Source organism: Rutilus rutilus (assembly GCF_951802725.1).
Source record: "Rutilus rutilus genome assembly, chromosome: 11".
NCBI classification, from domain to species: Eukaryota; Metazoa; Chordata; class Actinopteri; order Cypriniformes; family Leuciscidae; genus Rutilus; species Rutilus rutilus.
In genome coordinates, this window is record NC_140216.1 from 25,923,287 (window position 1) to 25,951,032 (window position 27,746).

General features: G+C 38.1%; 1 protein-coding gene across 3 annotated transcripts; it reads right to left on the reverse strand.

Moving 5' to 3' along the window:
* ddah2 (DDAH family member 2, ADMA-independent) lies at positions 1–24,751 on the reverse strand. Of its 3 annotated transcripts, none has more exons than XM_084422946.1 (6): positions 24,094–24,296; positions 22,621–23,168; positions 22,362–22,550; positions 18,089–18,208; positions 17,799–17,942; positions 1–1,826 (listed from the first exon to the last, which is right to left on the reverse strand). In XM_084422946.1, exons 2-6 carry the CDS (start codon positions 22,909–22,911, stop codon positions 1,710–1,712), a joined length of 861 nt encoding a protein of 286 aa, XP_084279072.1. In that variant the 5' UTR covers positions 22,912–23,168; positions 24,094–24,296; the 3' UTR covers positions 1–1,709. The 3 variants fall into 3 exon arrangements, with proteins under 3 accessions (XP_084279072.1, XP_084279074.1, XP_084279073.1); XM_084422948.1 differs by lacking the exon at positions 24,094–24,296 and adding an exon at positions 24,465–24,751 and having other exon boundaries at positions 66–1,826; XM_084422947.1 differs by lacking the exon at positions 24,094–24,296 and adding an exon at positions 24,384–24,696 and having other exon boundaries at positions 282–1,826.
* Positions 24,752–27,746: the final 2,995 nt, after the last annotated feature.

Genomic DNA, 27,746 nt, shown 5'->3' on the forward strand with positions numbered 1-27,746 from the left:
CAAAGTTCAATTTGAAGTTCTGTATTCAAAGAAACCAGTATTCTGGAAATAATAACTACAAAATAGTTAACAGGGTTTCATTAACGGGAATACCATCAATGGATAAAATAAGTACAGTCCTTTAAAGCAAATATATCTCATTTTTGAATGTGAAAGAATAGGCCTAAAGCCTTAGAAAACTGAATTATTTTAATTGCATGCTGAACTTAATCATTAATTTTAAGAAACAGGGCTGTGTCATCTGTGAGCTGGTTAATCAAAATGCTTTCTACCAGCAAAATGGACTCATGTCAACTTGCTGTCTTTATTAAAATGGCAAAACACTTGAGCAACAAAAAAAAGATAGAAACTTATTCAGGTTTACAGTGTATATAAACTTCAAACCTTTCACTTGCACTGATATAGCAAGTTGTTTTCTTTCAGTTGTCCTCTTTTATGGACAACTTTACTTGCTGTGTAATTGTGGTTATATTTTTCCTATTTTTCAATCTCTTAATCTTTGGCAGAAGAGAGAAGTGAAAGTTTGTTTTTACGTCATGTGATTGGCTGTTCGCTACTGATGTCACACTTTCATGTGTGACCACAGTTATTCATCAAGTCAGGATCAAAGGCTTGAGTTGACAGAAAGTTGATGGTCAGTGTCATGTTACCAACAAAGCCTGATTGGACTGGTTTGGTTTTGTCAAATTGAAATGAATCCTGTAAGCCTGAGTTTGTTCAACTACCTTCCTGGTATGGGCCCTTGAAAAAGTTAATTACGTGGTGCTTCTCAATACTCAAATTGATGCTTCCTCACTCCTCCAGCCTGTAACCCGGTAACTGATCAAAGAAAGCCATCTTGAAGGACATCTCAATTCTCGAATTGTACCGTGAAGAACGATGAGTGAGGAAGCTTCTAGATTACATACTACAGAGTTACAGGCTGGTGAGTTTGATCAAGGTTGGAACTAAATTGTGCAGGAAAGTGAACCTTAAGGGTCGGAATTAAGAACCCCTGAATTAGTAAAAAAAAAAAAAAAAAACCTTCCAGGTTTAGAACAACATGAGGGTGAGTAAATAATGAAATAACTTTTTTTTTAAATGTGAACTATCACTTTAACTGCTCAGTTCCATTGTGAGTGACCAGTTCATCTGTTGTTTATTTCAGCGCCATTTATTATAATACTCTCATAATGTGTGTCCATTCTAAGGATCTAAGCAGATTAGACAGTTAAGGATGAATATGTAAAATTAACATATGAGAACAACTGGATATTTGCAGACTACAGCAAACCAGTTCTAACTGGGCTATAAAACATATCTGCCTAAAACCACACACTTAAAGGAATAGTTCACTGAAAATACTGTCATCATTTACTCACCCTCAAGTTGTTTCAAACCTGTAGGAACTTCTTTCTTCTGCTGAACACAAAAGAAGATATTTTGAAGAATGTCGGTAACCAAACAGTTGATGGATCCCATTAACTTCCATAGTATTTTTTTCCTATTATGGAAGTCAATGGGGTCCATCAACTGTCTGGTTACCGACATTCTTCAAAATATCTGTGTGTTCAGCAGAAGAAAGAAATTCATTCAGGTCTGAAACAACTTGAGGGTGAGTAAATGATGACAGAATTAAAAAATTTAAGTGAACTTTAACTGACTGTATAAGAAAAGATGTAAACAAAGTAAACGAGAATCTGATTATGCAGAGATTGTACTGGAGTGCCTTAATAGTTGGATTTCTTGTTAATGAGAAGGCAGTGGGAGGACAGTGCTCCCCCGAGTTTGGAGGCTTCACTGCAGGCTGTGGGCAGTAGGGTGTAGTCTGTCAAACGCTGGAAGGCCTGAAACAGAGAATGATAAGTAAATATGTAGCATCTGGACTAATCAGACAAAATAAAAAATTATCACACAAATTATTCATTATATTGAACGAATAATCCAGCAAACTCACTCTCCCAACAAAGGTCTCTGACCCATCCCCCGAAAACTGCAACTATCATCCTAAATTAAGCTAACACACAGGCAGAACCAGGTCTCTGGTTAAAGGACACATGATGACTGATAAGGTTTATGACCAAAAGGAATTTGCAGAGAGTTGTGACTCACTTAAGTCTTTTTGAAAAGGACAAATAAACCCTTTTAATCCTATATATTCTATATATATATATATATATATATATATATATATAACCACTTGAAACATGTATAAACATGTATCTAATTTTCCCATTTTGTGATTTTCCTTTTATGGGGTTTGACCTATGTATTCATTCTCTCTTTTAAACTCTTTTGGATTAATGTTTCAGACTTGCATACGATGGTAAACCAAAATCACATTTAGCATGTTTGGTCTCTATGAGCTACAATCTTCGTTCCCCATTTGTTCATTTACATTACATTTTGATAACTCTGTGATGCATTAGTATTATAAGAATCTTGAAGGTTCTTTTCTTAAACACCCAATCAAATTACATATTCAATTGCCCTGCTAGAACACAAAGGATTGTAAAATTTCCCTCCAAAGGGAACAACTTATTGGCACTCTCAAATCCTGAGGGTGTGACATCTTCACACTTTAAAAATCACTGATCACAAGATCACGCCTGTTTTTCCATTTTCTGAGAAATCCTGATGTGAAGATTATCTGAGCTAGAAGTCTTCTAAGGACCCCTAAGTTTGTGCCAGGCTGTGTCATTGTCTTTCCATTCACCAAAGATCCTCTGACTCCCACTGGTTCTCTCTCATCAAGACAACATCAGCAAAGATAAACTGGAGCCTCAACAAAATGGGCGAGACATGCAAGTATCAAACTTATTGTTTGATATATTAAGTATCCTAAACCCTTTTAAAGAAGGGTGTGTTGGAACTAAAAACTGATGCTTTGCTCAAGGCTGTTGATCTGCTGAATTTCAAACGATGCTACAACTATTGTTTTCCTGTATTCTGTTTCAGCTCTCTTTCCATTGCTAAACTGTATTTATGTGTATGTAGTTTAAGTGTTTAGTCTAGTTAATAAAGTCTTGTTCATGTCACATTTATAGTTGTTTGTGGTTCATGCTCATATACTGGAGTCCCTAATAATGCAGATTTTGCCTACATGTTCTGAGTAGTACTGTAGAGTAGGCAAGTTATTTCCCATACCCCGGAAATGATAATTTCTTAGAATTAATAAACAATTAACCCTCAGTGTTTGCTGGGCAAACATGTTAATTGATTGTAATATTAATTCTGCTACATTAAGTTAATTCTATTAACTGTTCCAAATATTTAAAAATAATTATGAGTTATGATTAATTATTCGTATTTCCCTTGAGCTAATTTGCTACAAATATAACAATACAAAAATGCAAAATATGTCTGCACTCTAAAAATACTTTATTACAAACAAGAGATAAAGATTATACAAACGTTTCAGGTCTTTGCCTTCATCAGTGTGACAATTTCACTTATTCTCAACTATATAGAAAGAACGCAGCAGGTCTTCAGGTGATTGTGATCATAGTTAAACAATCAAATAATTAGTCCACAGACTCCAGTCTGTCTGGAACAGTAAATAATGATTAAAAATGTTGGGAACAATTACACATCATGAAAAGATGGCATATATATATATATATATATATATATATATATATATATATATATAAAAAATAAGTATTTGAACACCCTGCTATTTTGCAAGTTCTCCCACTTAGAAATCATGGAGGGGTCTGAAATTGTCATCGTAGGTGCATGTCCACTGTGAGAGACATAATCTAAAAAAAAAATCCAGAAATCACAATGTATGATTTTTTAACTATTTATTTGTATGATACAGCTGCAAATAAGTATTTGTAATAAGAAAATCAATGTTAATATTTGGTACAGTAGCCTTTGTTTGCAATTACAGAGGCCAAACGTTTCCTGTAGTTTTTCACCAGGTTTGCACACACTGCAGGAGGGATTTTGGCCCACTCCTCCACACAGATCTTCTCTAGATCAGTCAGGTTTCTGGGCTGTCGCTGAGAAACACGGAGTTTGAGCTCCCTCCAAAGATTCTCTATTGGGTTTAGGTCTGGAGACTGGCTAGGCCACGCCAGAACCTTGATCTGCTTCTTACAGAGCCACTCCTTGGTTATCCTGGCTGTGTGCTTCGGGTCATTGTCATGTTGGAAGACCCAGCCTCGACCCATCTTCAATGCTCTAACTGAGGGAAGGAGGTTGTTCCCCAAAATCTCGCAATGGAATTATGTGGAAAAGTTCTATTTTGGTCTCATCTGACCACATGACTTTCTCCCATGACTCCTCTGGATCATCCAAATGGTCATTGGCAAACTTAAGACGGGCCTTGACATGTGCTGGTTTAAGCAGGGGAACCTTCCGTGCCATGCATGATTTCAAACCATGACGTCTTAGCTCTAATCGGGTCATTGACCAGCTCCTCTCGTGTAGTTCTGGGCTGATTTCTCACCTTTCTTAGGATCATTGAGACCCCACGAGGTGAGATCTTGCATGGAGCCCCAGTCTGAGGGAGATTGACAGTCATGTTTAGCTTCTTCCATTTTCTAATGATTGCTCCAACAGTGGACCTTTTTTCACCAAGCTGCTTAGCAATTTCCCCGTAGCCCTTTCCAGCCTTGTGGAGGTGTACAATTTTGTCTCTAGTGTCTTTGGACAGCTCTTTGGTCTTGGCCATGTTAGTAGTTGGATTCTTACTGATTGTATGGGGTGGACAGGTGTCTTTATGCAGCTAACGACCTCAAACAGGTGCATCTAATTTAGGATAATAAATGGAGTGGAGGTGGACATTTTAAAGGCAGACTAACAGGTCTTTGAGGGTCAGAATTCTAGCTGATAGACAGGTGTTCAAATACTTATTTGCAGCTGTATCATACAAATAAATAGTTAAAAAAATCATATATTGTGATTTCTGGATTTTTTTTTAGATTATGTCTCTCACAGTGGACATGCACCTACGATGACAATTTCAGACCCCTCCATGATTTCCAAGTGGGAGAACTTGCAAAATAGCAGGGTGTTCAAATACTTATTTTCCATATATATATATATATATATATATATATATATATATATATATATATATATATATATATATCTCGTGAAAATCCCAGTAACTGAGCAGATTGTGAAATACTCAGACCGGCCCGTCTGGCACCAACAACAATGCCACGCTCAAAATTGCTTAAATCACCTTTCTTTCCCATTCTGACATTCAGTTTGGAGTTCAGGAGATTGTCTTGACCAGGACCACACCCCTAAATGCATTGAAGCAACTGCCATGTGATTGGTTGATTAGATAATTGCATTAATGAGAAATTGAACAGGTGTTCCTGATTATTAGGAACACCTGTTCAATTTCTCATTAATGCAATTATCTAATCAACCAATCACATGGCAGTTGCTTCAATGCAATGGAAAGAAAGGTGATTTAAGCAATTTTGAGCGTGGCATGGTTGTTGGTGCCAGACGGGCCGGTCTGAGTATTTCACAATCTGCTCAGTTACTGGGATTTTCACGCACAACCATTTCTAGGGTTTACAAAGAATGGTGTGAAAAGGGAAAAACATCCAGTATGCGGCAGTCCTGTGGGCGAAAATGCCTTGTTGATGCTAGAGGTCAGAGGAGAATGGGCCGACTGATTCAAGCTGATAGAAGAGCAACTATCTAGTAGAGAATCTCAGCACACCATGCCACCCAAGAAGGACCAAATCAGCAACCAAAGTAATGGAGAGGAGTTGGTGTCGCTTTCACAGATAAGGGATCTAATGAGTCAACAAATGGATCTGTTCATACAACTTCTACAGCAGCAAGAAAGTAACTTTAAGACTGTTGTGGAATTAATTGTGAACAATGTGAACACTCGGATTGACAAATTGATCAAGGAGACACAGGAGCTGAGAAGCAGCTTGCAATTCTCCCAGAAGGACATTGATGATCTAATAAAGAAAAATGATAAAACTGAGTCGGAAAGAACAATTGCTTGTGCTGAAACCAAAATAATGCAGGGGAAATTGGCAGAGATGACTGAGAAAGCGGATTACTTGGAGGGTCAAACAAGAAGGAATAACCTTGTTGTGGATGGCATTCCTGAGGCTCAGAATGAAAGCTGGAAGGAGACTGAGGACAAAGTCAAGTATGTGATAAATGAGAAACTTCACCTGGACAGTAGTCAGATGGTGATTGAACGTGCACATAGGACTGGCAATCCATCTGGATATTCTGGAAAAAGACCTAGGCCTATCATGGTCAAATTCCTCAGATACAAAGATAAAATGGCTGTTCTAGGAAAGACTAAGGATCTGAAAGGCACCAACATCTATGTGAATGAGGACTACACTGAAGCCGTTAGGCAAAAGCGTAAGGAACTCATTCCAGCCATGAAAGCTGCCAGAGAACGAGGTGACATAGCCTACATCCGACATGACAACCTTATTGTCCATCGACCTGCCCTAAAGCATAAGGATAGGAAAGGCACCAACAGCCAGGAGTTGGAGCCAAGAGCTGGAGTGAGAGACTAGTTCTCTGGTTTCTTTAACTTGAGCTCATATAGACTGAACTGATTTTAAAGAAAAATAATAATTATGGATAGTAGGCCTATTGATGATAAGCATCAACTTTCTGTTTCAAAGGGTCTTGTTATGGCTCATTTGAATGTCTGCAGCATCAGAAATAAGGTATTTGAACTTAATTATCTGATTACAGAAAATACCATTCATATCTTGGCAGTATCGGAGACTCATCTGGATGCTAGTTCTTGACACAGAGATTTCCATTAATGGCTATAATATTTTTAGAAGGGACAGGAATAAACATGGGGGTGGCATAGCTTTATATATCAGAGATAACTTTCCGGCAACACTGTGCTCTGAGTTTATCTCAGATGGTTTAGAATCGTTATGGGTTAAAGTGCATCTTCCTCACTTAAAGCCGGTGCTAATCGGTTGCCTCCCAGGACTATAGACCTCCTGGGACTGATGTGCAATACCTGAATGATTTATGTGTGTTAATTGACAGAGTTACAGATGTGAATGGTGATATTTTTTTACTTGGGGATATGAACATTGACTGGTTTGCGAATCAGTGTCCAATGAAGCAAAAGATAGTTTCATTGATCGCTGCTTGTAATCTGTCTCAGATGATCTCTCCACCAACCAGAGTCTTTACTAACAGTGCTGGACATATTTCTGCCACTTGCATAGACCATATTTATACAAATATTCCTGAATGCTGCACTAAACCAGTTTCTCAATCTGTGGGTTTTAGTGACCATAATATCATAGCAATTACCAGAAAAACTAAAATTCCAAAATGTAAGGTTAATATAGTACATAAAAGGATGTTTAAGAAATTTATTCCGGAGAGTTTTTTGGCAGATGTTGGTGGTATTGATTGGACTGATGTGTATGCTGCTGAGGAGCCTGAGGCCGCCTTAAATATCTTTATGGAAAGATTTATGCAGATTGTTGATAGGCATGCCCCTATGAGAAAGTGTATTGTAAAAGGGAGACCAGCCCCATGGCTGAATGAGAGTATAAACAGGCTCATGAAGGAAAGAGACAAAGCCAAATCTATATTAGTAAAGACTGGATTGGTGGAGGACAGATTCATGTACTGTCAACTGAGAAATCAGGTTACTAAACTGAATAGATCGATGAAAAAAGAATATTACATGCAGAGAATAAATGCTGTAAAGCAAGATGGTAAAGAGCTCTGGAAAACCCTTAATGAAATAATGGGGAGGCGGACATCTGGAGGGGCTTCCTTTGTGGAGTCAGAAGGCAAGTTTTTGACTAAACCATCTGATATAGTGAATTATTTTAATGATTTCTATATAAATAAGGTCCATGCACTAAGGCAGAATATGGACAATACTGATTCTAATTACCTAAAGCTTATAAAAAAAAGATGTGATGTTAGATAAGAGTTGCACTTTCCAGTTTAATAATGTAGAGGAGCCGGAAGTAAGAAAGTTGTTGAAGTCTCTGCCCGAACACAGCTCAGTAGGTACTGACATGCTGGACAGTAAAGTACTTAGCCTGGCAGTTGACTATGTTTGCGGTCCGTTATGTCAAATATTAAATGCATGCTTAATGAAAGGTGTTTTTCCCACTATTTGGAAAGAAGGTAAAATTATTCCTTTACCTAAAGATGGCAGACTAGCACTTACTGGGAAGAACAGCAGACCTATTACTATTCTCCCAGTTCTTAGTAAGCTGATGGAGAGAATAGTTCACTCACAAGTAAAGGAATACTTTGAATCTAATGGTTTGAACACAGATTTCCAACATGCTTATAGACATAACCATTCAACTTGTTATGCCCTTACAGTAATGACAGATGACTGGCTTAAGGAAATGGATAATTTAAAGATGACTGGAGCTGTATTACTTGATTTTAGTGCGGCATTTGATGTCATAGATCACAATCTACTCATTGGTAAACTAGAATGTTATGGATTTAGTCCAACTGCCATCGATTTTATGAAGAGTTATCTCACATGTAGGACGCAACGGGTTTATTATACTGGCAGCTGGTCTTACTCTAAGGTCTTGGACTGTGGGGTCCCGCAAGGGAGCTGCCTGGGACCACTTTTATACGCCATCTTCACAAATGATTTATCATCTGTTTTGTGTAAAGCAACTGTACAAATGTATGCTGATGATTCTACATTGTATTATGCTGCAAAAACCGTCAGTGAACTGGATTATGTTTTATCAGCTGAGTTAAATATGGTTTCTGATTGGATAAAACAAAATAAGTTGGTGCTGAATATCTCAAAAACCAAATCAATTATCTTGGGATCGAGTCATAAATTGTCATTAATACCAAAGATGAGTTTGAACTTGTCTGGGGAACCGATAGAACAGGTAGATAAAGTAAAATTACTGGGCACAATAGTGGATAGTAAGCTGTCATGGGTAGAATATATTGATATCATAGTGAAGAAGATGGGTAGTAGTATCTCTATGGTGAGGAAATGTCTTTCTTATGTCCCTACACACATTGTGGAGCAGGTGGCTAAATCTTTAATTTTATGTTATTTGGATTATTGTGCCCCTGTATGGTCATCTATATCTAAAGGTCAACTAAAGAAATTACAAACGACCCAAAATAGAGCTGCCAGGTTAGTATTACATTGTCCCATTAGAACAAACACTATTAGTATGCACTGTCAGCTCTCATGGTTAACGGTGAAGAAAAGGCGGGTTTTTAATACAACTAAGTTTTTTTTAGAAACATTGTCTATTTTTCTCAACCAGTTTTTTTTATAGAACCAAATCGTTAGGTGTGATCAGGTGCATTCTCATATGACTAGGTCTGCGGATGATGGCCTGATGATGTTACCATGCCCAAAATCAAATGCTTTAAAGAGAACTGTTATTTATCGTGCCATCAATCATTGGAATAATTGCCCATTGTATATACGTAAAATTAATGGCAAAGACTCTTTTAGGTACCATCTGAGAATGCACTATTTAAATTTGTGAGTAAGGAAAGGACATATTTATTTTATGAATGTAATACTGTAATCATTTATTCAGACTCATTTATGATGATGTGGTATTGATGTATATAATGTTATAGAGCTATATTGTTTTTATATTAACATTGTTATGTGATTTCTTTTTTGTCGTGGACCCCAGGAAGACTAGCTCGTTTCACTTTGGTGACAGCTAATGGGGATCCTTTTTACAATAAACAATAAACTTTGACTGAAATAACCACTCGTTACAACCGAGGTATGCAGCAAAGCATTTGTGAAGCCACAACACGCACAACCTTGAGGCGGATGGGCTACAACAGCAGAAGACCCCACCGGGTACCACTCATCTCCACTACAAATAGGAAAAAGAGGCTACAATTTGCACGAGCTCACCAAAATTGGACAGTTGAAGACTGGAAAAATGTTGCCTGGTCTGATGAGTCTCGATTTCTGTTGAGACATTCAGATGGTAGAGTCAGAATTTGGCGTAAACAGAATGAGAACATGGATCCATCATGCCTTGTTACCACTGTGCAAGCTGGTGGTGGTGGTGTAATGGTGTGGGGGATGTTTTCTTGGCACACTTTAGGCCCCTTAGTGCCAATTGGGCATCGTTTAAATGCCACGGCCTACCTGAGCATTGTTTCTGACCATGTCCATCCCTTTATGACCACCATGATGAATGATGAATTAGATGAATGTGATCATTTATGTTTGGGCCTGAAATCGCTGATACAACCTTTAACAATATAGATCGTTTCAAAGCAGATTTACAGTCATAATAATAAATTACAGTGACAGAGATTGTTTTGGCTTTACATTAGCTCTAGAATAAAGTTATTGTTGTCCAGCTAAAGTTAGTTTAGTTTTGATAGATTGATTCACTTCCGTTGCAAAGATCATTAGTTATTAACTTAGGGGCCCCTAACACGACACTGTTCTAATGTGAGAACGCAAACCCTGAAATAGATTTAAAGATGAAAGCCTTAAAAAATTTTTAGAAAAAAGGTCATCTCTGCGCATACCTCAAAAACGCAAACCCGCGAAATCAATATTTTAAAATTTATACGATGTTTAACAGGGAGCCAATTCAGTGTTGACAGAACCTGGCTAATATGGTCATACTTCCTGGTTCTAGTAAAAACTCTAGCTGCTGCGTTTTGGACCAGCTGTAGTTTGTTTATTAAGCGTGCAGGGCAACCAACCATAATAGCATTACAATAATCTAGCCTTGATGTCATGAACGCATGAACTAATTGTTCCGCACTTGTCATTGAGAGCATATGATGTAATTTAGATATATTTTTAAGATGGAAAAATGCGGTTTTACAGATACTAGACTTTCAAATGAAAGATTGGTATCAAAGAGCACACCCAGGTTCCTAATCGAAGACAAAGACTTGACAGAGCAGCCATCAAGTGTTAGACAGTATTCTAGGTTGTTACTCGAGTACGTTTTTTTGTCCAGTAATTAGAATCTCTGTTTTTTCAGAATTAAGTAGAAGGAAATTACTAGTCATCCAGTTTTTTATATCAGCTATGCATTCCTTTAATTGTGTGAATTGGTAAGTTTCGTTAGGGCGTGAAGAAATATAGAGCTGAGTATCATCAGAATAACAGTGAAAACTAATGCCATGGTTCCTAATGATATCTCCCAAGGGTAGCATGTACAGAGTGAACAGCAAAGGTCCTAGCACTGAGCCTTGTGGTACGCCAATACTGAACTTTTGATCGATAAGACATCTCTTCATTTACTGCTACAAACTGATAGCAAATTAGGTAAGTATGATTTAAACCATGCTAATGCAATTCCACTAATGCCAACATAATTTTCGAGTCTATTTAAAAGAATGTTGTGGTAAATAGTATCAAATGCAGCACTAAGATCGAGTAACACGAATAGAGAGATACAACCACGATCGGATGATAAGAGCAAATCATTTGTGACTCTGATGAGAGCTGTCCCAGTACTATGGTACAGTCTAAATCCTGACTGGAAATCCTCGCAGATACCATTTCTTTTAATGGTAAAAGAATTTTTAAAAAGGAACATAGTTGTGAGGATACTGCCTTTTCTAGTATCTTTGACAGAAAAGGTAGAATAGAGATCGGCCTGTAATTGACTAATTCTGAAGGATCAAGTTGAGTTTTTTTAAAAAGCGGTTTAATCATAGCCAGCTTAAAAGTTTTTGGTACGTATTCTAATGACAAAGATGAATTAATGATATTAAGAAGAGGATCTATGACCTCTGGAAGCATCTGATGATTTAACGAATTTAGAAAATTCTTCCTCTCCTATAGCAATGAATGAATAAAAAAAATTCTCAAGGAGACTACAATGCACTGCCTGATGCGATACTGTAGTAGACGGTTGCATAGTTATAATTTTCTCCCTGATATTATCAATCTTGTAAGTAAAGAAGTTCATAAAGTCATTACTGCTGTGCTGCTTGAAAACGTCTGGGGTTGAAGCTTTTTTTTCGTTAATTTAGCCACTGTTTCAAATAAATACCTAGGACTTTGTTTATTTTCTTTTAATAGGGTTGAAAAATAAGCAGATCTAGCAGCTTTTAAGGCCTCTCTGTACGCAATCGTGCTCTCTTTCCATGAAATACAAAAAAGGTTGTTTTCTCTTCCAGTTGCGCTGCTTTGACTGCTCTCTTAAGGGCTGGACTATTTTCTTAATCTTCTTTAAGCGCAAAGGAGCAACTGCGTCTAAAGTGCTGGAAAAGAGAAAGTCAAAAGTTTCTGTCACAATATCGAGTGCTTCTAAGCTAGCTGGGATGCTGAGGAAATGAAACTGATCAGGAATATTATTAGTCGGCTTTGCAACCTTGGCTAGATGGTATACACAAGACTAGATAATGATCTGAGATGTCATCGCTCTGCTGTAGAATTTCAACAAGATCAACATTGATTCCATGTGATAATATTAGTTCTAGAGTATGATTATGACAATGAGTAGGTCCTGACACATGTTGTCTAACTCCAATAGAGTTCAGAATGTCTTTAAATGCCAATCCCAATGCATCTTTTTCGTTATCTACATGTATATTCAAATCACGATCACAATTAGGTTTTTCAAAAGTAACGGGTAATGACTATCGACGAAAAATAATGTATTCTTATCAATTGGTTTACGAAATACTGTGGTGGAGACAGTGTTGTTGATCTTTGATATCAAAACATCCAAAAAATTAATAGATAAGTATTTTTCAACTTATAATGTAATTGAGTCTAATCTGGTGTTCAAAAACTCTTCGCTTCCTTTCCAAATAAGGACACAGTCATCAATGTATCTTGCCCAGTACTTAATGCAGTGCCCAAACTGATTGTTGTTGTAAATGAAGTCTAATTTTAATTTACCCATAAAGTGATTTGCATAGCTTGGTGCTAAGGGAGTGCCCATAGCAGTGCCTTGTATTTGAAGGTAGTAATCTTTTTCAAATAAAATATTTTTAGTTAATATAAATTTAGTCGAGTCTAAAATAAATTGTGTTGGTAATGCAGAATTCTGTAGAGTTTGTAGAAAAAAAAAAAATCCAAAGATTCCAAACCTTCTGCTAACCTTCTTAGCACTGTTAAACATTCGTTCACTTAAAAATAAATCACTTCTAGTCAATGACTTAATAACCACAAACAACCTGGATTTTATGCTTCTAAATGAAACCTGGCTAGAAGACAGCTGCAGTGCAACAATCCTAAATGAAACAGCCCCTCCTAACTTTACTTTTATGAGTGTCTGCAGAGCTGTAAAGAGAGGTGGGGGTCTAGCTGCTCTTTTTAAAGATATTTATCAATGTAAGCAAACATCATTTGGGAATTACCCGTCTTTCGAATATCTGTGTTAAAGGTGTTAAAAGGTGCTCCACGGATTTTACTTATTATTTACAGGCCTCCAATACTCTCCAGCCTTTGCTGAGGACTTTACAGAACTGTTATCAACCATTACCTCAGAATTTGACTGTTTTGCCATTGCTGGAGATTTTAACATTCACATAGATAGTGCAGAAAACAATATGGCAAAAGAAATCAAAACTGTTTTAAAAACTTTTGATCTGACTCAGCATGTACATGGACCCACACACAATCGCGGACACACTCTAGATTTACTTATCAGTAAGGGTCTAAACATTTCATCGATTGTTATTAAGGATGTAGCACTGTCTGATCATTTCTGTATTTTCTTTGATATATTGATCTCTCCTGCCACTGAAGCTAGATCTGTGTGTGTCAAGAAGAGATGCTTAAATGAGAACACTAGTGTACTATTTATGAAGGCTATATCCTTAACACCAAGCATATCTGCAGACTCTGTTGATTTTATCCTTGATTCTTTTAACTCAAAAGTTAAAGGTGTAATTGATGATATTGCTCCTGTGAAAGTCAGGAAGAAGAGTGGCAGACAAAAAGCACCTTGGAGAAACTCAACAGCAGTGCAAAATATGAAAAGACAATGCAGAAAAGCAGAGCGCATGTGGCGGAAGACAAAACTTGTAGTCCATTATAACATCTACAAAGACAGCCTTCATGCTTTCAATATGGAGCTAGGCAAAGCTAGACAGACTTTCTTCTCAAATATTATAAACAGCAATTTAAACAACACACGCACTCTTTTTGCTACTGTAGAGAGACTGACAAACCCCCCAAGCCAGATTCCCAGTGAAATGCTCTCAGACAGCAAGTGCAGTGAGTTTGCTTCTTTCTTCTCTGAGAAAATCAATAATATCAGAAAAGTGATCAGCACATCCTTGAGTGGCACTGAGGTCAGACAGATCAAACCACCTGAGAAAGTAGTTACTATGTCTGATTTCAAAGAAATTGATGGGAAAATTTTGGAAGAAACCGTACAGCACCTTAAAACATCAACCTGCGCTCTTGACACACTTCCCACATCTTTCTTCAAAAGTGTGTTAAACAGTTTAGAAGCAGATCTTCTAGAAGTGGTAAATGCCTCACTTCTCTCTGGGAGTTTTCCAAACTCCCTGAAAACTGCAGTTGTCAAGCCCCTCCTGAAAAAGAGCAATCTGGATAAGACCATATTAAGCAACTATAGACCGATCTCAAATCTTCCCTTCATAGGCAAGATCATTGCAAAAGCTGTCTTCAATCAGCTGAACAAATTCTTATGCTTGAATGGATACTTTGACAATTTTCAATCTGGTTTCCGACCGCACCACAGCACAGAAACAGCGCTCATAAAGATAATAAACGACATTCGCTTAAATACTGATTCAGGCAAATTATCAGTGCTGGTACTACTCGACCTCAGTGCTGCATTTGACACTGTCGATCATAACATACTTCTTGACAGGCTGGAAAACTGGGTGGGGCTTTCTGGGATAGTCCTAAAATGGTTCAGGTCATACTTTGATGGGAGAGGTTATTATGTTGAGTATAGGAGACCATAAGTCTGAGTGGACATCCATGACATGCGGAGTCCCTCAAGGCTCAATTCTTGCGCCACTCCTGTTCAACCTGTATTATGCTCCCAATGAGCCAAATAATGAGAAAGAACCAAATTGCTTACCACAGCTATGCAGACGACACACAGCTCTACTTAGCCCTATCACCTAACGATTACAGCCCCATTGACTCCTTGTGCCAATGCATCGATGAAGTAAACAGTTGGATGTGTCAAAACTTTCTTCAGTTAAACAAAGACAAAACTGAAGTCATTGCGTTTGGAAACAAAGATGAAGTTCTCAAGGTGAACGCATACCTTCACTCTAGGGGTCAAACAACTAAATATCAAGTCAGGAATCTTGGTGTGACACTAGAGTCAGACCTCAGTTTCAGTAGTCATGTCAAAGCAATAACTAAATCAGCATACTATCATCTGAAAAATATTGCAAGAATTAGATGCTTTGTTTCCAGACAAGACTTAGAGAAACTTGTTCATGCTTTCATCACTAGCAGGGTGGATTATTGTAATGGACTCCTCACTGGCCTTCCCAAAAAGACCATAAGACAGTTGCAGCTCATACAGAACGCTGCCGCCAGGATTCTGAGCAGAACCAGAAAATATGAACATATCACACCAGTCCTCAGGTCTTTACACTGGCTCCCAGTTAGATTTAGGATTGATTTTAAAGTATTATTACTGGTATATAAATCATTCAATGGCCTAGGACCTCAATACATTGCAGATATGCTCACTGAATATAAACCCAACAGATCACTCAGATCATTAGGATCATATCAGCTAGAAATACCAAGGGTTCACTCTAAGCATGGCGAGTCCGCTTTTAGCTACTATGCCAGCCGCAGCTGGAACCAGCTTCCAGAGGAGATCAGATGTGCTCCTACAGTAGTCAGTAGTCACATTCAAATCCAGACTCAAAACACTTCTGTTTAGCTATGCATTTACTGAATGAGCACTGTGCCGCTGTTCGTCCGACTGTTTGTACTGTATTTTATTTTATTTATTTTTTTTTACTTTTAATTTTTTATTATTTTAATTTCTTCTATGTAAAGCACTTTGAATTGCCATTGTGTATGAAATGTGCTATATAAATAAACTTGCCTTGCCTTGCCTTCTTTATGTGGAATCGAAATGTATAGAGATGATACGTCCAATGTTACTAACCAATCTTGGTCATCTTAATTCGAATGCAATTGTAATTTATGTAAAAAATCTGTAGTCTCTATTAGGTGGGAAGGTAATTGTTTCACCAATTTGTTGTATATGAGAGTCTATAAATTCTGATAACTTTTCAGTGAGTGAGCCAATACCAGAAACTATGGGTCTAGGAGGATCTATGGTAGATTTATGTATTTTTGGTAATGCATTATGTATTTTTGGTATTGGGACAACTGGATGACGATTAGTTAGACATTTGAATTCTGGCAATGTTTATAAATGGTATCTTTTCCTGATGTGTAATTGTTCCCAACATTGTTTTTAATCATTATGTACTGTTCTGGGTGGACTTAAACTGGAGTCTGTGGACTAATTATTTGATTGTTTACCTGCAGCTTTTTCCCTTTTACTTTAACTGTTTCTTCTATTACCTGCCAGCAGACAAAACTGTCAGCTGATGCAAATTCTAGACTTAAGATTTTAATTTACTCAGTAATTCACTAACATTTAGACATTGGGGCATTCAAAACATTCAGAAGAATTTCAATGGATGCAGGACTTAAATATTACACTGATATTCACCAGTCAACTATATTTACAATATTCAACAATATTCACCAAGCAACTACAATATTTACCAGTCCCAAGGATGTATTATTATGATCATGATCCTGCTATGCACAGCAGCAAATTTATATAAAATGTGCAATCACTGTCAATTACCACATTTTCTGATTCAATTCCACATTAAAATACGGTTGTCAATCCAGAAACTTTGCAGTGTGAAGGGAGTAGCATGCAAAATATTCTTATTCAAACTGTGAATAGGTTACAAACAGAACATGAGCAAAGAACACGCCCTTTATAATTGACTGAAGCTGTCAATGTCATCAATGTGAACGTATTGAGTGGATGCACCACTAACTAACCTAAACAGCTCTGATTGGCCACATTGTTCATGTGCTCAGACATGTCTGTGATTGACCTGCAATGCTTAAAGCTGCAAAAGCTTGCACAAATACGCACAGTAGCATTTGAAAGCAGCACCTATCTGATGTCAGTCATGAGACAAAAAAGGTGAATGAAACTTGCGTAATGCTTTTAGAAACAAAACGTTTAACATTATCGCAACATTATGTTTATCGCAACATAAACAATATTCCGTAATATTTTACATCAGCAAAGATATTGCGATATAATCTATGTATCACCCAGCCCTAAGTGTAATGTACAGCAAATGAGACAAAAATGTACTACACATAGTATATAACATCAAAGCTGCAATAAAGAGTTCTGGCACTGTTGGTACCAGGAATATTTCATTATTTCAATATTTAATTTGTGGCAAACATCACTGGAACACATTCAATGGTTGTTTGTCTATCTACCTCAGATCTACACCTGCAGTATCTTGCCTACATGTGGGCACAGTGGATGTCTCAGCTGAAGGCCCTGACATTTCATAATCTGTCCTCAATCGATTATTGTTGTTTCCTCACTGAGTAGACCCAAATGCTTTTGCTCTGAATCAAAGATGTAGGAAAGTGCAGAGTTACACTAACATTTTATCAAAATATTTAGAATAATGGTTTTATTTTTCCGATTAATCACAAAGACCAACTTGACAAAAATCTGTAGTGATGGATGCAAAAATGTTTTTAGTCTTAAAAAAACTGCTGATCAATCAGGCTTGTGTTGTTGATTATTCTCTGATGTAAATGCTTTAACTGTACATCCTTCACTCACAGGAATACTGTTGGGACACTCTTCGGCTGTGGGATGCAGGAGGTAGTCCACTTTTGCAGGACCTCTGATGTATACACAGTTAGCAGCAACCTCCTCAGGTACTGACAAGATCTCATAGTGATGGTCAGTCAGCTGCTCCATCACCTGTAACACAAAAACACAATACTTGTGCCCAAGTACTTTTGGCACATCCTTGTTGATAATGTGATTATCTCCTCAGAAAAAAAGTGCATACATCTATATACATTAATGTAGAGATCATGTTTTGTATTTTACTTGCACACACTCACTCTAAGTGTTTTTTTGGCCCCGTCGCTGTTACTGATGATGATGGTATTGGGGCCGCCCATGGAGCAGATGCTCTTCAGACGAGAGCCTCCAAACACGGGCACAGTGGACACAGCAAAGTCCTGAACACACAGCACCAAGCAACATCAAACAATTGTTATTTTCTTTTTGCTGGTAATTGCACAGGATAATAAGCACATTGTGATTATTTGACAAAACAAGAAGGACAAAAGCAAGAATTCAGTTCAAACCCATTGATAAATGTAATTAGGGGATCAAGCGTGTAGCGCTGAAACCCTATTGTTATTGTTAATTTTCCCATGATGCAGCATTCTCCATCTAAAACTGATCGGGCAGACCGAACCGTAAGTCGTAGAAACTTGAAACTTTGAGGGCTGGTTGTATTCACACCGCCTACAACATCATCAATGCCCGCCCCGATCGGCCTGACGGGGGCGCTACAGCGGTCAAAAGTACGAAATGGCTCATAACTCCTAAACTGGTGTAGGCTCAAGTGTCTTGTATCGTTGGAATCCTTGGCTCAAGGCAGACAAAATGCATGCCTTGGATTTGTTCGCCCTTCAGGGGACAATTTTGAGTAATTTTGGATTTTGTGAAAAACCTACTTTTGCACACTAGTCCTCAGGTTTTGGCCCGATCAGAACCAAACCAGTGCAGCAAGATTCTCTGGAGTCTGACTGTCAAATTTGTCTATATGTCAGCGGCCATATTTACAAAAATGGCAATAACTAATTTTCACCAAACTTGGGACACGTGTATAAGATCAATCTTAGATTATGTGAAAAAAAAAAAATAAATTAAATAAAATTGCGACGATTGGCCACTTGGTGGTGCCAAAAAATATTAAAATGTCTATAACCACCCAACCATTAGCCCAAATGACTTGAAAATGTGAATGCGCTGTATTTGTACGAGGTGCCACGATAGTCTATGAGGACAATGGCGTATCTCAAAATACATGGCCACTAATGAAATTTGAGTAGCTATCAGACAAGGTTACCAGAGGCTGATCAGAACAAAACTCAGTGAGCATGTTCGACTCATGGCTCTAGAGTTCTGTAAGAATTTTGAAAGAAATCGGCCCCTAGTTAGCACTAACTAGTTTTATGCCTCTGTAATCATGTACTCTGTTTTTCACACATACACACAATATTCATGTAATTTGCTCCATAGACAAAATAACCGCTGAAAAGTTATGTCAAACTAATAGCTTTCTTTTGTGAAGCAGGTGATGAATTATTAGTTTTATTTATTATATCAAAACTGTGATTCTACAACATAAGACCCAGCAGTTTTGTGGCAATAAAAGTGATAGCAATAAAGTAAAAGATTTAACAAACAGTTTGTGCACTAAAAGGTATCATCTATGGCAGTGGTTCTCAATTCCAGTCCTCGTGACCCACTGCTCTGCACATTTTGTATGTCTCTCTTATCTGACACACTCAGTTCAGTTCATGGAGTCTCTCCTAATGAGCTGATGATCTGGTTCAGGTGTGTTAAATAAGGGAGACATACAAAATGTGCAGAGCAGTGGGTCACGAAGACTGGAATTGAGAACCACTGATCTATGGCATCACACCATGGTGATAAAAGTATTCGTGCTACATTGCATGATGGGAGTATGGGTGAGTACCTGTGCTGGTACCCAACATGCACTGCAACATGAAACTTTTAATGTCACCATCGTTGAGATTCATATGCCGATTCTTGATCTCTGTGTAATGGGCCTTTCACACAGGACGCGGTATGCGCGGCGCTTGCCGCTGGGTTCAGCGTTGCCCTTCAGATACAACGCGATTTTATATACTTTAATATCTGAATCAAAACAAGAATCATGAAGTCAGCTCTTTTTTAGAATAAAACATTTATTCAAACATTAAACCTGAAACTAAAAAAACAAATTATATATATAGCCTACACAGTACTAACCGTTCATCCATTTTGATTTCCGTGCTTGTTTGGATCCCCCGATTCTATTGGCCGCGCTGGTAATCGTCACAGAGCGCAGCGGCAAAAGTTGAACTATTTTGAACTTTGACCGCGGCGTGCGCGTGAGCAAGCCAATGATGCGCACCGCTGCGCTTGCGCTTTGGTCGACGCAGCAATAAAACGTCCTTGCGCGGCGCAGGCCATTGAAATGAATGGGTTTTATAGCGCAGCGCCGCGCATACCGCGTCCTGTGTGAAAGGCCCATCAGTCAGCATAATACCACAGAGGTTTTTAAATCTGATAGTCACAACAATGTATCACATTACATACACATTACAGTATCACATTTCTACTATAATTAATAATGCAAAACTAATAATAGATAACCTGTTTAAACAGAGATTAGGCTCTGGATAAGTTCAGTGAATCAAGTCACTAAATTGTGTTGTTAAATTGAGTTTTATCATCAAAACACAACCATCAACACCTGATTATATTTTCTTTTGACTTTTGTGCCACAACAAGTGTTTTATAAACACACAGTTACAGCAGCCAGAGAAAAAAAAATACCTCTGTTAATTATCAATAACAACTTCTGTAGACTTTATAAAATCATTAAAACATTACAAATGACTTAGTCAAAATGTACCTCTTCAGTTGTTCATTTTATGCATCATATTTTGCAAATTCCCATTAGGATTGCAATGACACCTGAAAACTATATTTTAAATGGGAGGCCTAAAATAAACATTTATTTAACTATCGTTTATTTCAAATATCTAGGCTACATAAACAAATTGTGTGTGTGTGTAAGCATGTTTAAAGGAGTTAACATGGAAAATGTGCCTTGCTTTAGTGGAGACAAACTGACACTTTTAAAACAGACACATTTAAATGAAAGCAAGCTAATGAGTGGTCCTCTGCTGGTTATAATAGTTTTTTTTTTCTTACTACTTACTAATGTGTTTCTATAATTCATATTTAGAAATGATAAAATCACTATTAGTGATAGACACTGAAGTAGTGCCGGAAAGGGAAGTGCAGGAGGATCGGTGTCGCCGTCCCGTCTGCGCGTCCGCAGCGTTAAGATGAGCAGGCTCTCGCAGTGAGAGCAGCTTCAGCGTGGGCTGGTCCCAGACACGTGGCGCACTCCGCACGAGGTGCACGAGGGGCGAGGCATTTGGAACAATGCTCGCTAAATTTGTTCTTTTATGAAACTGAGTGTTGCTGAGTTTTCTCGCCGGATGGCCTCAGGAGAACAGCGACAGAAGAGGAGTGGCTTCGAGGTGAGTTGAAGGCACTGTCCACTGTATGCAAAGGCTTGCTCTAGCTGTTTTGGCTTGTTTCGACGGCGAAGGCTTCAGAGGAAGTCAGAGACGTGAAGAGTCGCTGAAGGAGAGAAAATCTGCTATATGGCCAGAATGGGCTCCCTTTATAGGTTTATGCCACGCCCATTTAGGCACGCTCTGACGTGCCTGGCGCCAAGTCACTTGATTGGGTCACGCATCAGAGGCGCTTGGCCATAGGATGTGCAGTTGCCGCAGCACAGCCAATGGGCGAGCTAGACGCACTGCTGTGTTTGCTGTGCAGCTGCACTGCGTTTTAAATTATTAGCTTCAATATTTCTCGAGGAAAGGAGTTTCCCCACTGCATATTAGCTATGCAATACGAAGTGACCGTTCTCGAAAGGGAACTTATCCCGTGCGAATTGGCCATTAATATTACAGACGTCCTGTGGTAAAATTACATTACTCCATCTACCCTTGTAAAGTTAATCCTGTCCGAATAGGGCTTTAGTCTACAGGGTGGGCCATTTATATGGATACACCGTAATAACATGGGAATGGTTGGTGATATTAAAGTCCTGTTTATGGCTTCTAAATGGCCACCACGGTCACCACCCATCTTGAGGAGTTTGCCCCCTCACATATACTAATGTGCCACAAATAGGACTTTAATATCACCAACCATTCCCATGTTATTACGGTGTATCCATATAAATGGCCCACCCTGTATATTAAGTAGCCTATTATTGTTTAAGCCTTTCATTCTATTGTGAATGTGTTTTAGCATATTCTCCATCATGGATATTTTATGGTGTCAGGCTGTCAGCCCTACATTTCGGGTTTGGCATAGACCTTAACAGCATAGTTGGCATTAAGGTTTTAAAATGCTTGAACCCCGCTAATTGCTGCTTGCAGCTATACTGTATTTCATTATGTCTGTATTTGATATCTACAATGTTAATGTGCATGATTCTTACATATACATTATTCTAATCAGCCAATGCTAACAGAATCGATTCAACCAAAACGCACCACTCACCTTGAAGGTGTCGGCCAGGACTTCTGCCCCTCTGTGATTGGTGTGTTTCGAAATGCCCACAAAGAACTCTTTTCCAGTAAAGAAGACATCACTTCCTTCTAGAGTGGCTCCACCAGACCCCCCCTCCTCATCGCCCATCTCCACCACTGTCAGGTTCAGTTCATTTAGGACTCGCCGCACGGCCTCTGCCTAAAGAAAGTTTACACACGTATGACCATGTAACATCTACATCTACAACAGCCATGTGTCTGCCCCTTACCTCAAGGCGTCTCTGCTGTTTGAAGGGTCGTGTGATAAGTGCCGTGTCGCCTTGGATCACAGCAATATCTTCGATTCGCCAGCTCTCAGGCAGCTCAGAGTCTGCTGGAATTTCAATCAACTGCAGCCCCACCTTTTGCCTCAGTGCACCTGTCAGCACCCCCATTTGACGCTGGGCCTTGGCGAGGTCTGTCTGAAACCCTTCTCCACCCTCTGCCAACTTCCCAAAGGACTCTGGGATACATCTGACGACAGCATGAGTGAAGCAGCCGTACGGATAAATATTGGCCATGACGGTGTGTGTATGAGGTATGCTTGTATGACAGGTGTCTGGTGAATGTTTGTATGAGCTTGACTGTATATGGGTGTACGTGTCTCTGTGAGTGACTGATTCACAAACTGAGCAAGTTTAAGTCTATGAAGGACAGTCTTTGAGTGAAAGCTATTGAAAGCTCCTAACAACAACAACTGGATCAGCAAATCATTCTTGACATCTCTGAATCCCCTGGGTAGAAAGCTCAAGAAGTGTGTTTGTCCCTTTAATACTGCCTGTGGTGGAGAGAGAGAAAAATTATATTGTAAAGAGCTATATCAACCAAACTGACTAATCTGTATCTGAGAGTATTGCATTGGCTTGTTTGAGTCCACTTTAAAGTCCATCTAGCCTAGTCATAGTGCTGTCTCCAGAACAGGTTTTTGAGAAGCACTGTCATTTTATATCAGTCCACATTCGTTTCCTGTAACCATTCATTGCTGAACTGAACAATTAACCTCACTGTATCTGTTCCAAATCTTTAAAGGTCTTGTCAGTGGATAACTCACATTATCTGTTTCCAAATGCTTTGAACTTGTAGTAAACATTATGGTGCATTACAGTGCCAGAACTTGTCTTACACACGTGTGTATGCATAACCTATAGAAATAAAAAGCAGCAAAAAATATTCTGTAGCATGTTATCCAAAACAGTAAAACCATGGTATTGTTTCAGTTACCATGCCCAAGTACTAAAGTGTAGTCCACAACTAAAAAGAAAACAATCAAAATATAAAAGGTAGCTTCTAAACAAAGACAACAATACCGGTTACCTTGTGCATCTATTAAAATGATCTTACGAATGGATCAATGGCTGTTTTGGTGTAAGCCAGGGCACATTCAACATTATGTCCCGGTCTTTACAAACAAACAGCACACACACTGTTGCAACAAACACACACACACACACACACACACACACACACACACACACACATTAACAAAAATGTAATAATAAAAAGACGAAAGCCAGTCAGTTAAAGATAAATTCATTCCACTTTAGATGACTTTCCCGAAAAGATTCAATGAAATTTGTAAAGTCACCGTTGATACACAAAACGGTTCAAGTTTGCGAACGTTCCACAGTTTGTTCAACAGTGTCTTGGCTGCCAAAGTTGACGCCCTGATGGATTAAGACAAATCGTAAAACAAATTATCCTACCTTGTGATACGATTAAACACGTTAACTCAGTTTCCTCTCAGCATAAAGCGCTAAATTGTTTTGATCGACTCGAACTCGGCCATACACAAACACCATACCGTTCACTTAACGTTCACTATTTCCCTTCCCCCTCAATCCATCCATCCTGCTGGAATCCTTTTTCTCCTGCGTGACTATAAGGGGGATTTACTAAATAATGACTTAAACAGGAAACGGGGGATTTACTAAATAATGACTTAAACAGGAAACACATACCCGATAACTTAAGGGGAGCGAAATGCCTAACTTACCTCTGAGACAAAGACAGAAGTTCTTTAAATTTGCCTAACTCTGATCCGCATGAAAAACATGTTTCAGTATTTTCCACATACCCGTCCGGTTGTTTACAGTGCCACACCTCCAATGCTCCCTATTTCCTCATTTCCAGCGTGTAGCTAGACTAAACATTCTTTTTCTTTCTTTTTTATGAAAAAACTAAATATATATTGTATAAGAACTCATCCGGACTAAACATGTGTTCAGTGAATTTTGAGCTATGACAACGATACCATCCCTAGGTTTTGTTCTGTTAACTTCAGCTGTTCGCTAATCCACTCTTTTAATATGTAGGTCGGGACTCAAGCTCAGCTGTGACCTCTGTCTCATCAAATAACAGATTACTTGTGAAATGTAGGGCTACATGTCATAGATTTGTTGTTTTCCTATTATGGGGACATGTTTCCCAGGATTTTGTGAGAATGTGGTAGGCTATAGGGGGTCGGATCCCCGGTACGAAACTTCTGATTTATTTGTGATTACACAATAAATATGTAAATAGGCATAGGCCTATTTTTGTTGAAATATAGACCTGGAAACCAGATACATTTTTATCCTGGCTGATAGTCAGAATTAAGTCAAAAGTGCGGTTCTAAAAGTGTACAGAAATTTTAAGTTGAGTAAACATCGCACTCAAACACATAAATTGTGTTTTACGCATTGGTGTGTTGGCTAATGCATCATCTGTTTAGTCGTACGAGAGCCTTTTTGATGTTGTTGTTCTGGAGCAGTTAAAAAACATACTGCCAAGCCAAAGCACACTAGTCTGCAAGTCTGTTAAAGATCACTTAATCTGGGAGCACCTGCTGTTTACTAGCAATTGATAGATGTCTTTAAGATGTCAGTTTTACATACATTCTAAATAAACATAAAGACATTTTCTAAACGTCTATTTGACATCTGACAGGAAATGTCCTATAGACTTATTGCAGATGAAAAAATATGTCTTCCAGATGTAAACACGCACATCACATAGACGTCTCCGTGATGCTATCGTGTGCTATCAGGGATATTGCTGAGTGAAACGTGTTCACTGTGGCTGTGCTATGGTTTTAGCAGATGAATATGAGTTAATACACAAAACATGTTTCAATGCAGGTCACTTTATCATATCAATTTCAATCATAAAGGCACTGTTACATCTGTCAGCTGCAGGTGCCATCATACATTCTACCAGAAACGTACATTATCTGTCCTTGAATTGTTACAGTGAATAAAAAAGTATTTCATCCAAAAATTTCTAAAACTGGCTCATAGTTGATTTCTGTGAGTTGTTCTGTAAAGGAATATGTCATTCATTAGGTTCTCAGATATTTTTTTCTTTATTAAAAACACTTTTGAAAATTACAAATCCTGTCCATGTCCTTGTCCTCAGCCAAATTGGAGCTACAGCTTTCATAGTTTTGTTATGCTACAAACTGTTATTTAGAAAAAAAAAAACTCAATCAATAACAAGTTTAAGCTGTTATCATTCACATCAACTGATCAAAAACATGAAATTATAAATAAATTCTACAAATAAATTCTATTTTACAACTGTCCCCATGTTTTGGTCAGTCCTGTCACGTTTACATAAAACTCTACATAAAATGTGTGAAATATGCCTTTAAGGGTATCACTCAGAGGAAGTGACATCATTTGACCCAGGTGAAGCTTACATTGATTAAGGCTGAATTCTGTCATTGAATTGTATGATTTTATCTGGTGGATTTGATTTGTATGTTTTTTTTTTAGGAAGACGAGCTAAAGGGTCAGGCCCTGTCACGGTAAAACATTCAAGAAAATAATGAAAATGTTTTAAATCCAAAACATGTCTAAAAAGGTTATTGAAATTCCTTGCTTGCATGTTAACAGTTTTTATGCTAGCATGCTAGCAGGCTGAGTAAAGGCAGTTTAAAATGGCCAACCGTCAGGCCCTGTCACATCAGGCCCTGTCACATTCCTGTGTGACACGGCCTTACAAATTAATGTTATTGTTCTTTTTTATTACATTTATTGCATATATTATGTATTTAACACATGCAATAGTAAAATGAAGGCCAAGGTGCTTGATTTTTATACAACTGTGGCCATGGATGTGATTTAAACACTTGAATTCAATTATTTGGAGGGCTGTCCCAATACTTTTGGCAATATTATGTATGTCCTTGGCTGAATTTTACCATAGTCTAATATTACATTAACATTAAAATTATAATAATAATTTAAAAAAAAGAAATGCCAATCAAAACTTGATTAAAGAACACAAAACATAACTTTTTCTGCATCATCAAAATCCATAAAGTCAGTCCTGTCACAGTACCGTCAGTCCTGTCACGCCATGGTCAGTCCTGTCACACAGGAAATATGACAAAAGTGTACTATTTGAGGAAATATTAATTAATTAATCTCTTTAACTGTGTAGATGAGGGTGGGGGTATATATCCAATACTATGTTTTTATAAAAATCTCCTATGTAAAGTTAGTTATTTTACAACTATATGAGTGCCTGGTGGGTATTCTGTGATTTTGTGTACTACAGTTGACTGAAAAGTTACTTATATTTCTTAAAGGAATTATAAAACCATGTTAGATACAATCAGGGACATGTGATCAATAAGAAAATGCTATTTGTATCAAAGAAATTCATTAGGAAACCATTCTAACATATACAAATTTGTCTGTGACAGGGCCTGACATTTTAGGGGTGAAATGCGTTTAAAAATGTATTTTATTTAATCATAAAAACATGCTGAGATGGCATGATATGTGTTTCTCATAGTTTAACATGTCCTCCATATGACTCAACGTTCAGATTTAAGAAAAATATTTTTTTCCCCCCAAGATTTTTTTTTTTGGAAATGTACGTTTCTGGTAGAATGTCCCATGTGCTAACTGATGGCAGCCTAGTCCCTCACCATTTCCATAGACTCTGTTATTCCTGGACTTCATTTCCCAAAATCCTCTGCTCATTATTAGTTTATCTGTTTCAGCTGTGTCTTGTTTCATTTGATCATCACCCTGTCTATTTTAAAATGCCTTTTGACTTCGTTCAGATGGAAGTCTTGTTTGGTTTGTGCTCTGTCAGTATTTTGAGCAGTTCCTGGTTTCTTTAGATCTATCGTTTCCCCTTGTTTTGGATTTCTTGTTCTTGTCTTCCTCTGTGGATTGTATTTGTATTTCGGACTGTTTACATGTGCTTGACCTAGTGGTGGGCAGATCGAGGCTTCGTGAAGCAATGAAACAGTTGAACCAAATGGGCCATATTGTTTCGAGGCTTCGAATCAATCCGACACCGTCTCAACAACGGTGTCACCTAGTGGTCACTTGCAGGTGTTGATCTGAAACAACCTTGACGA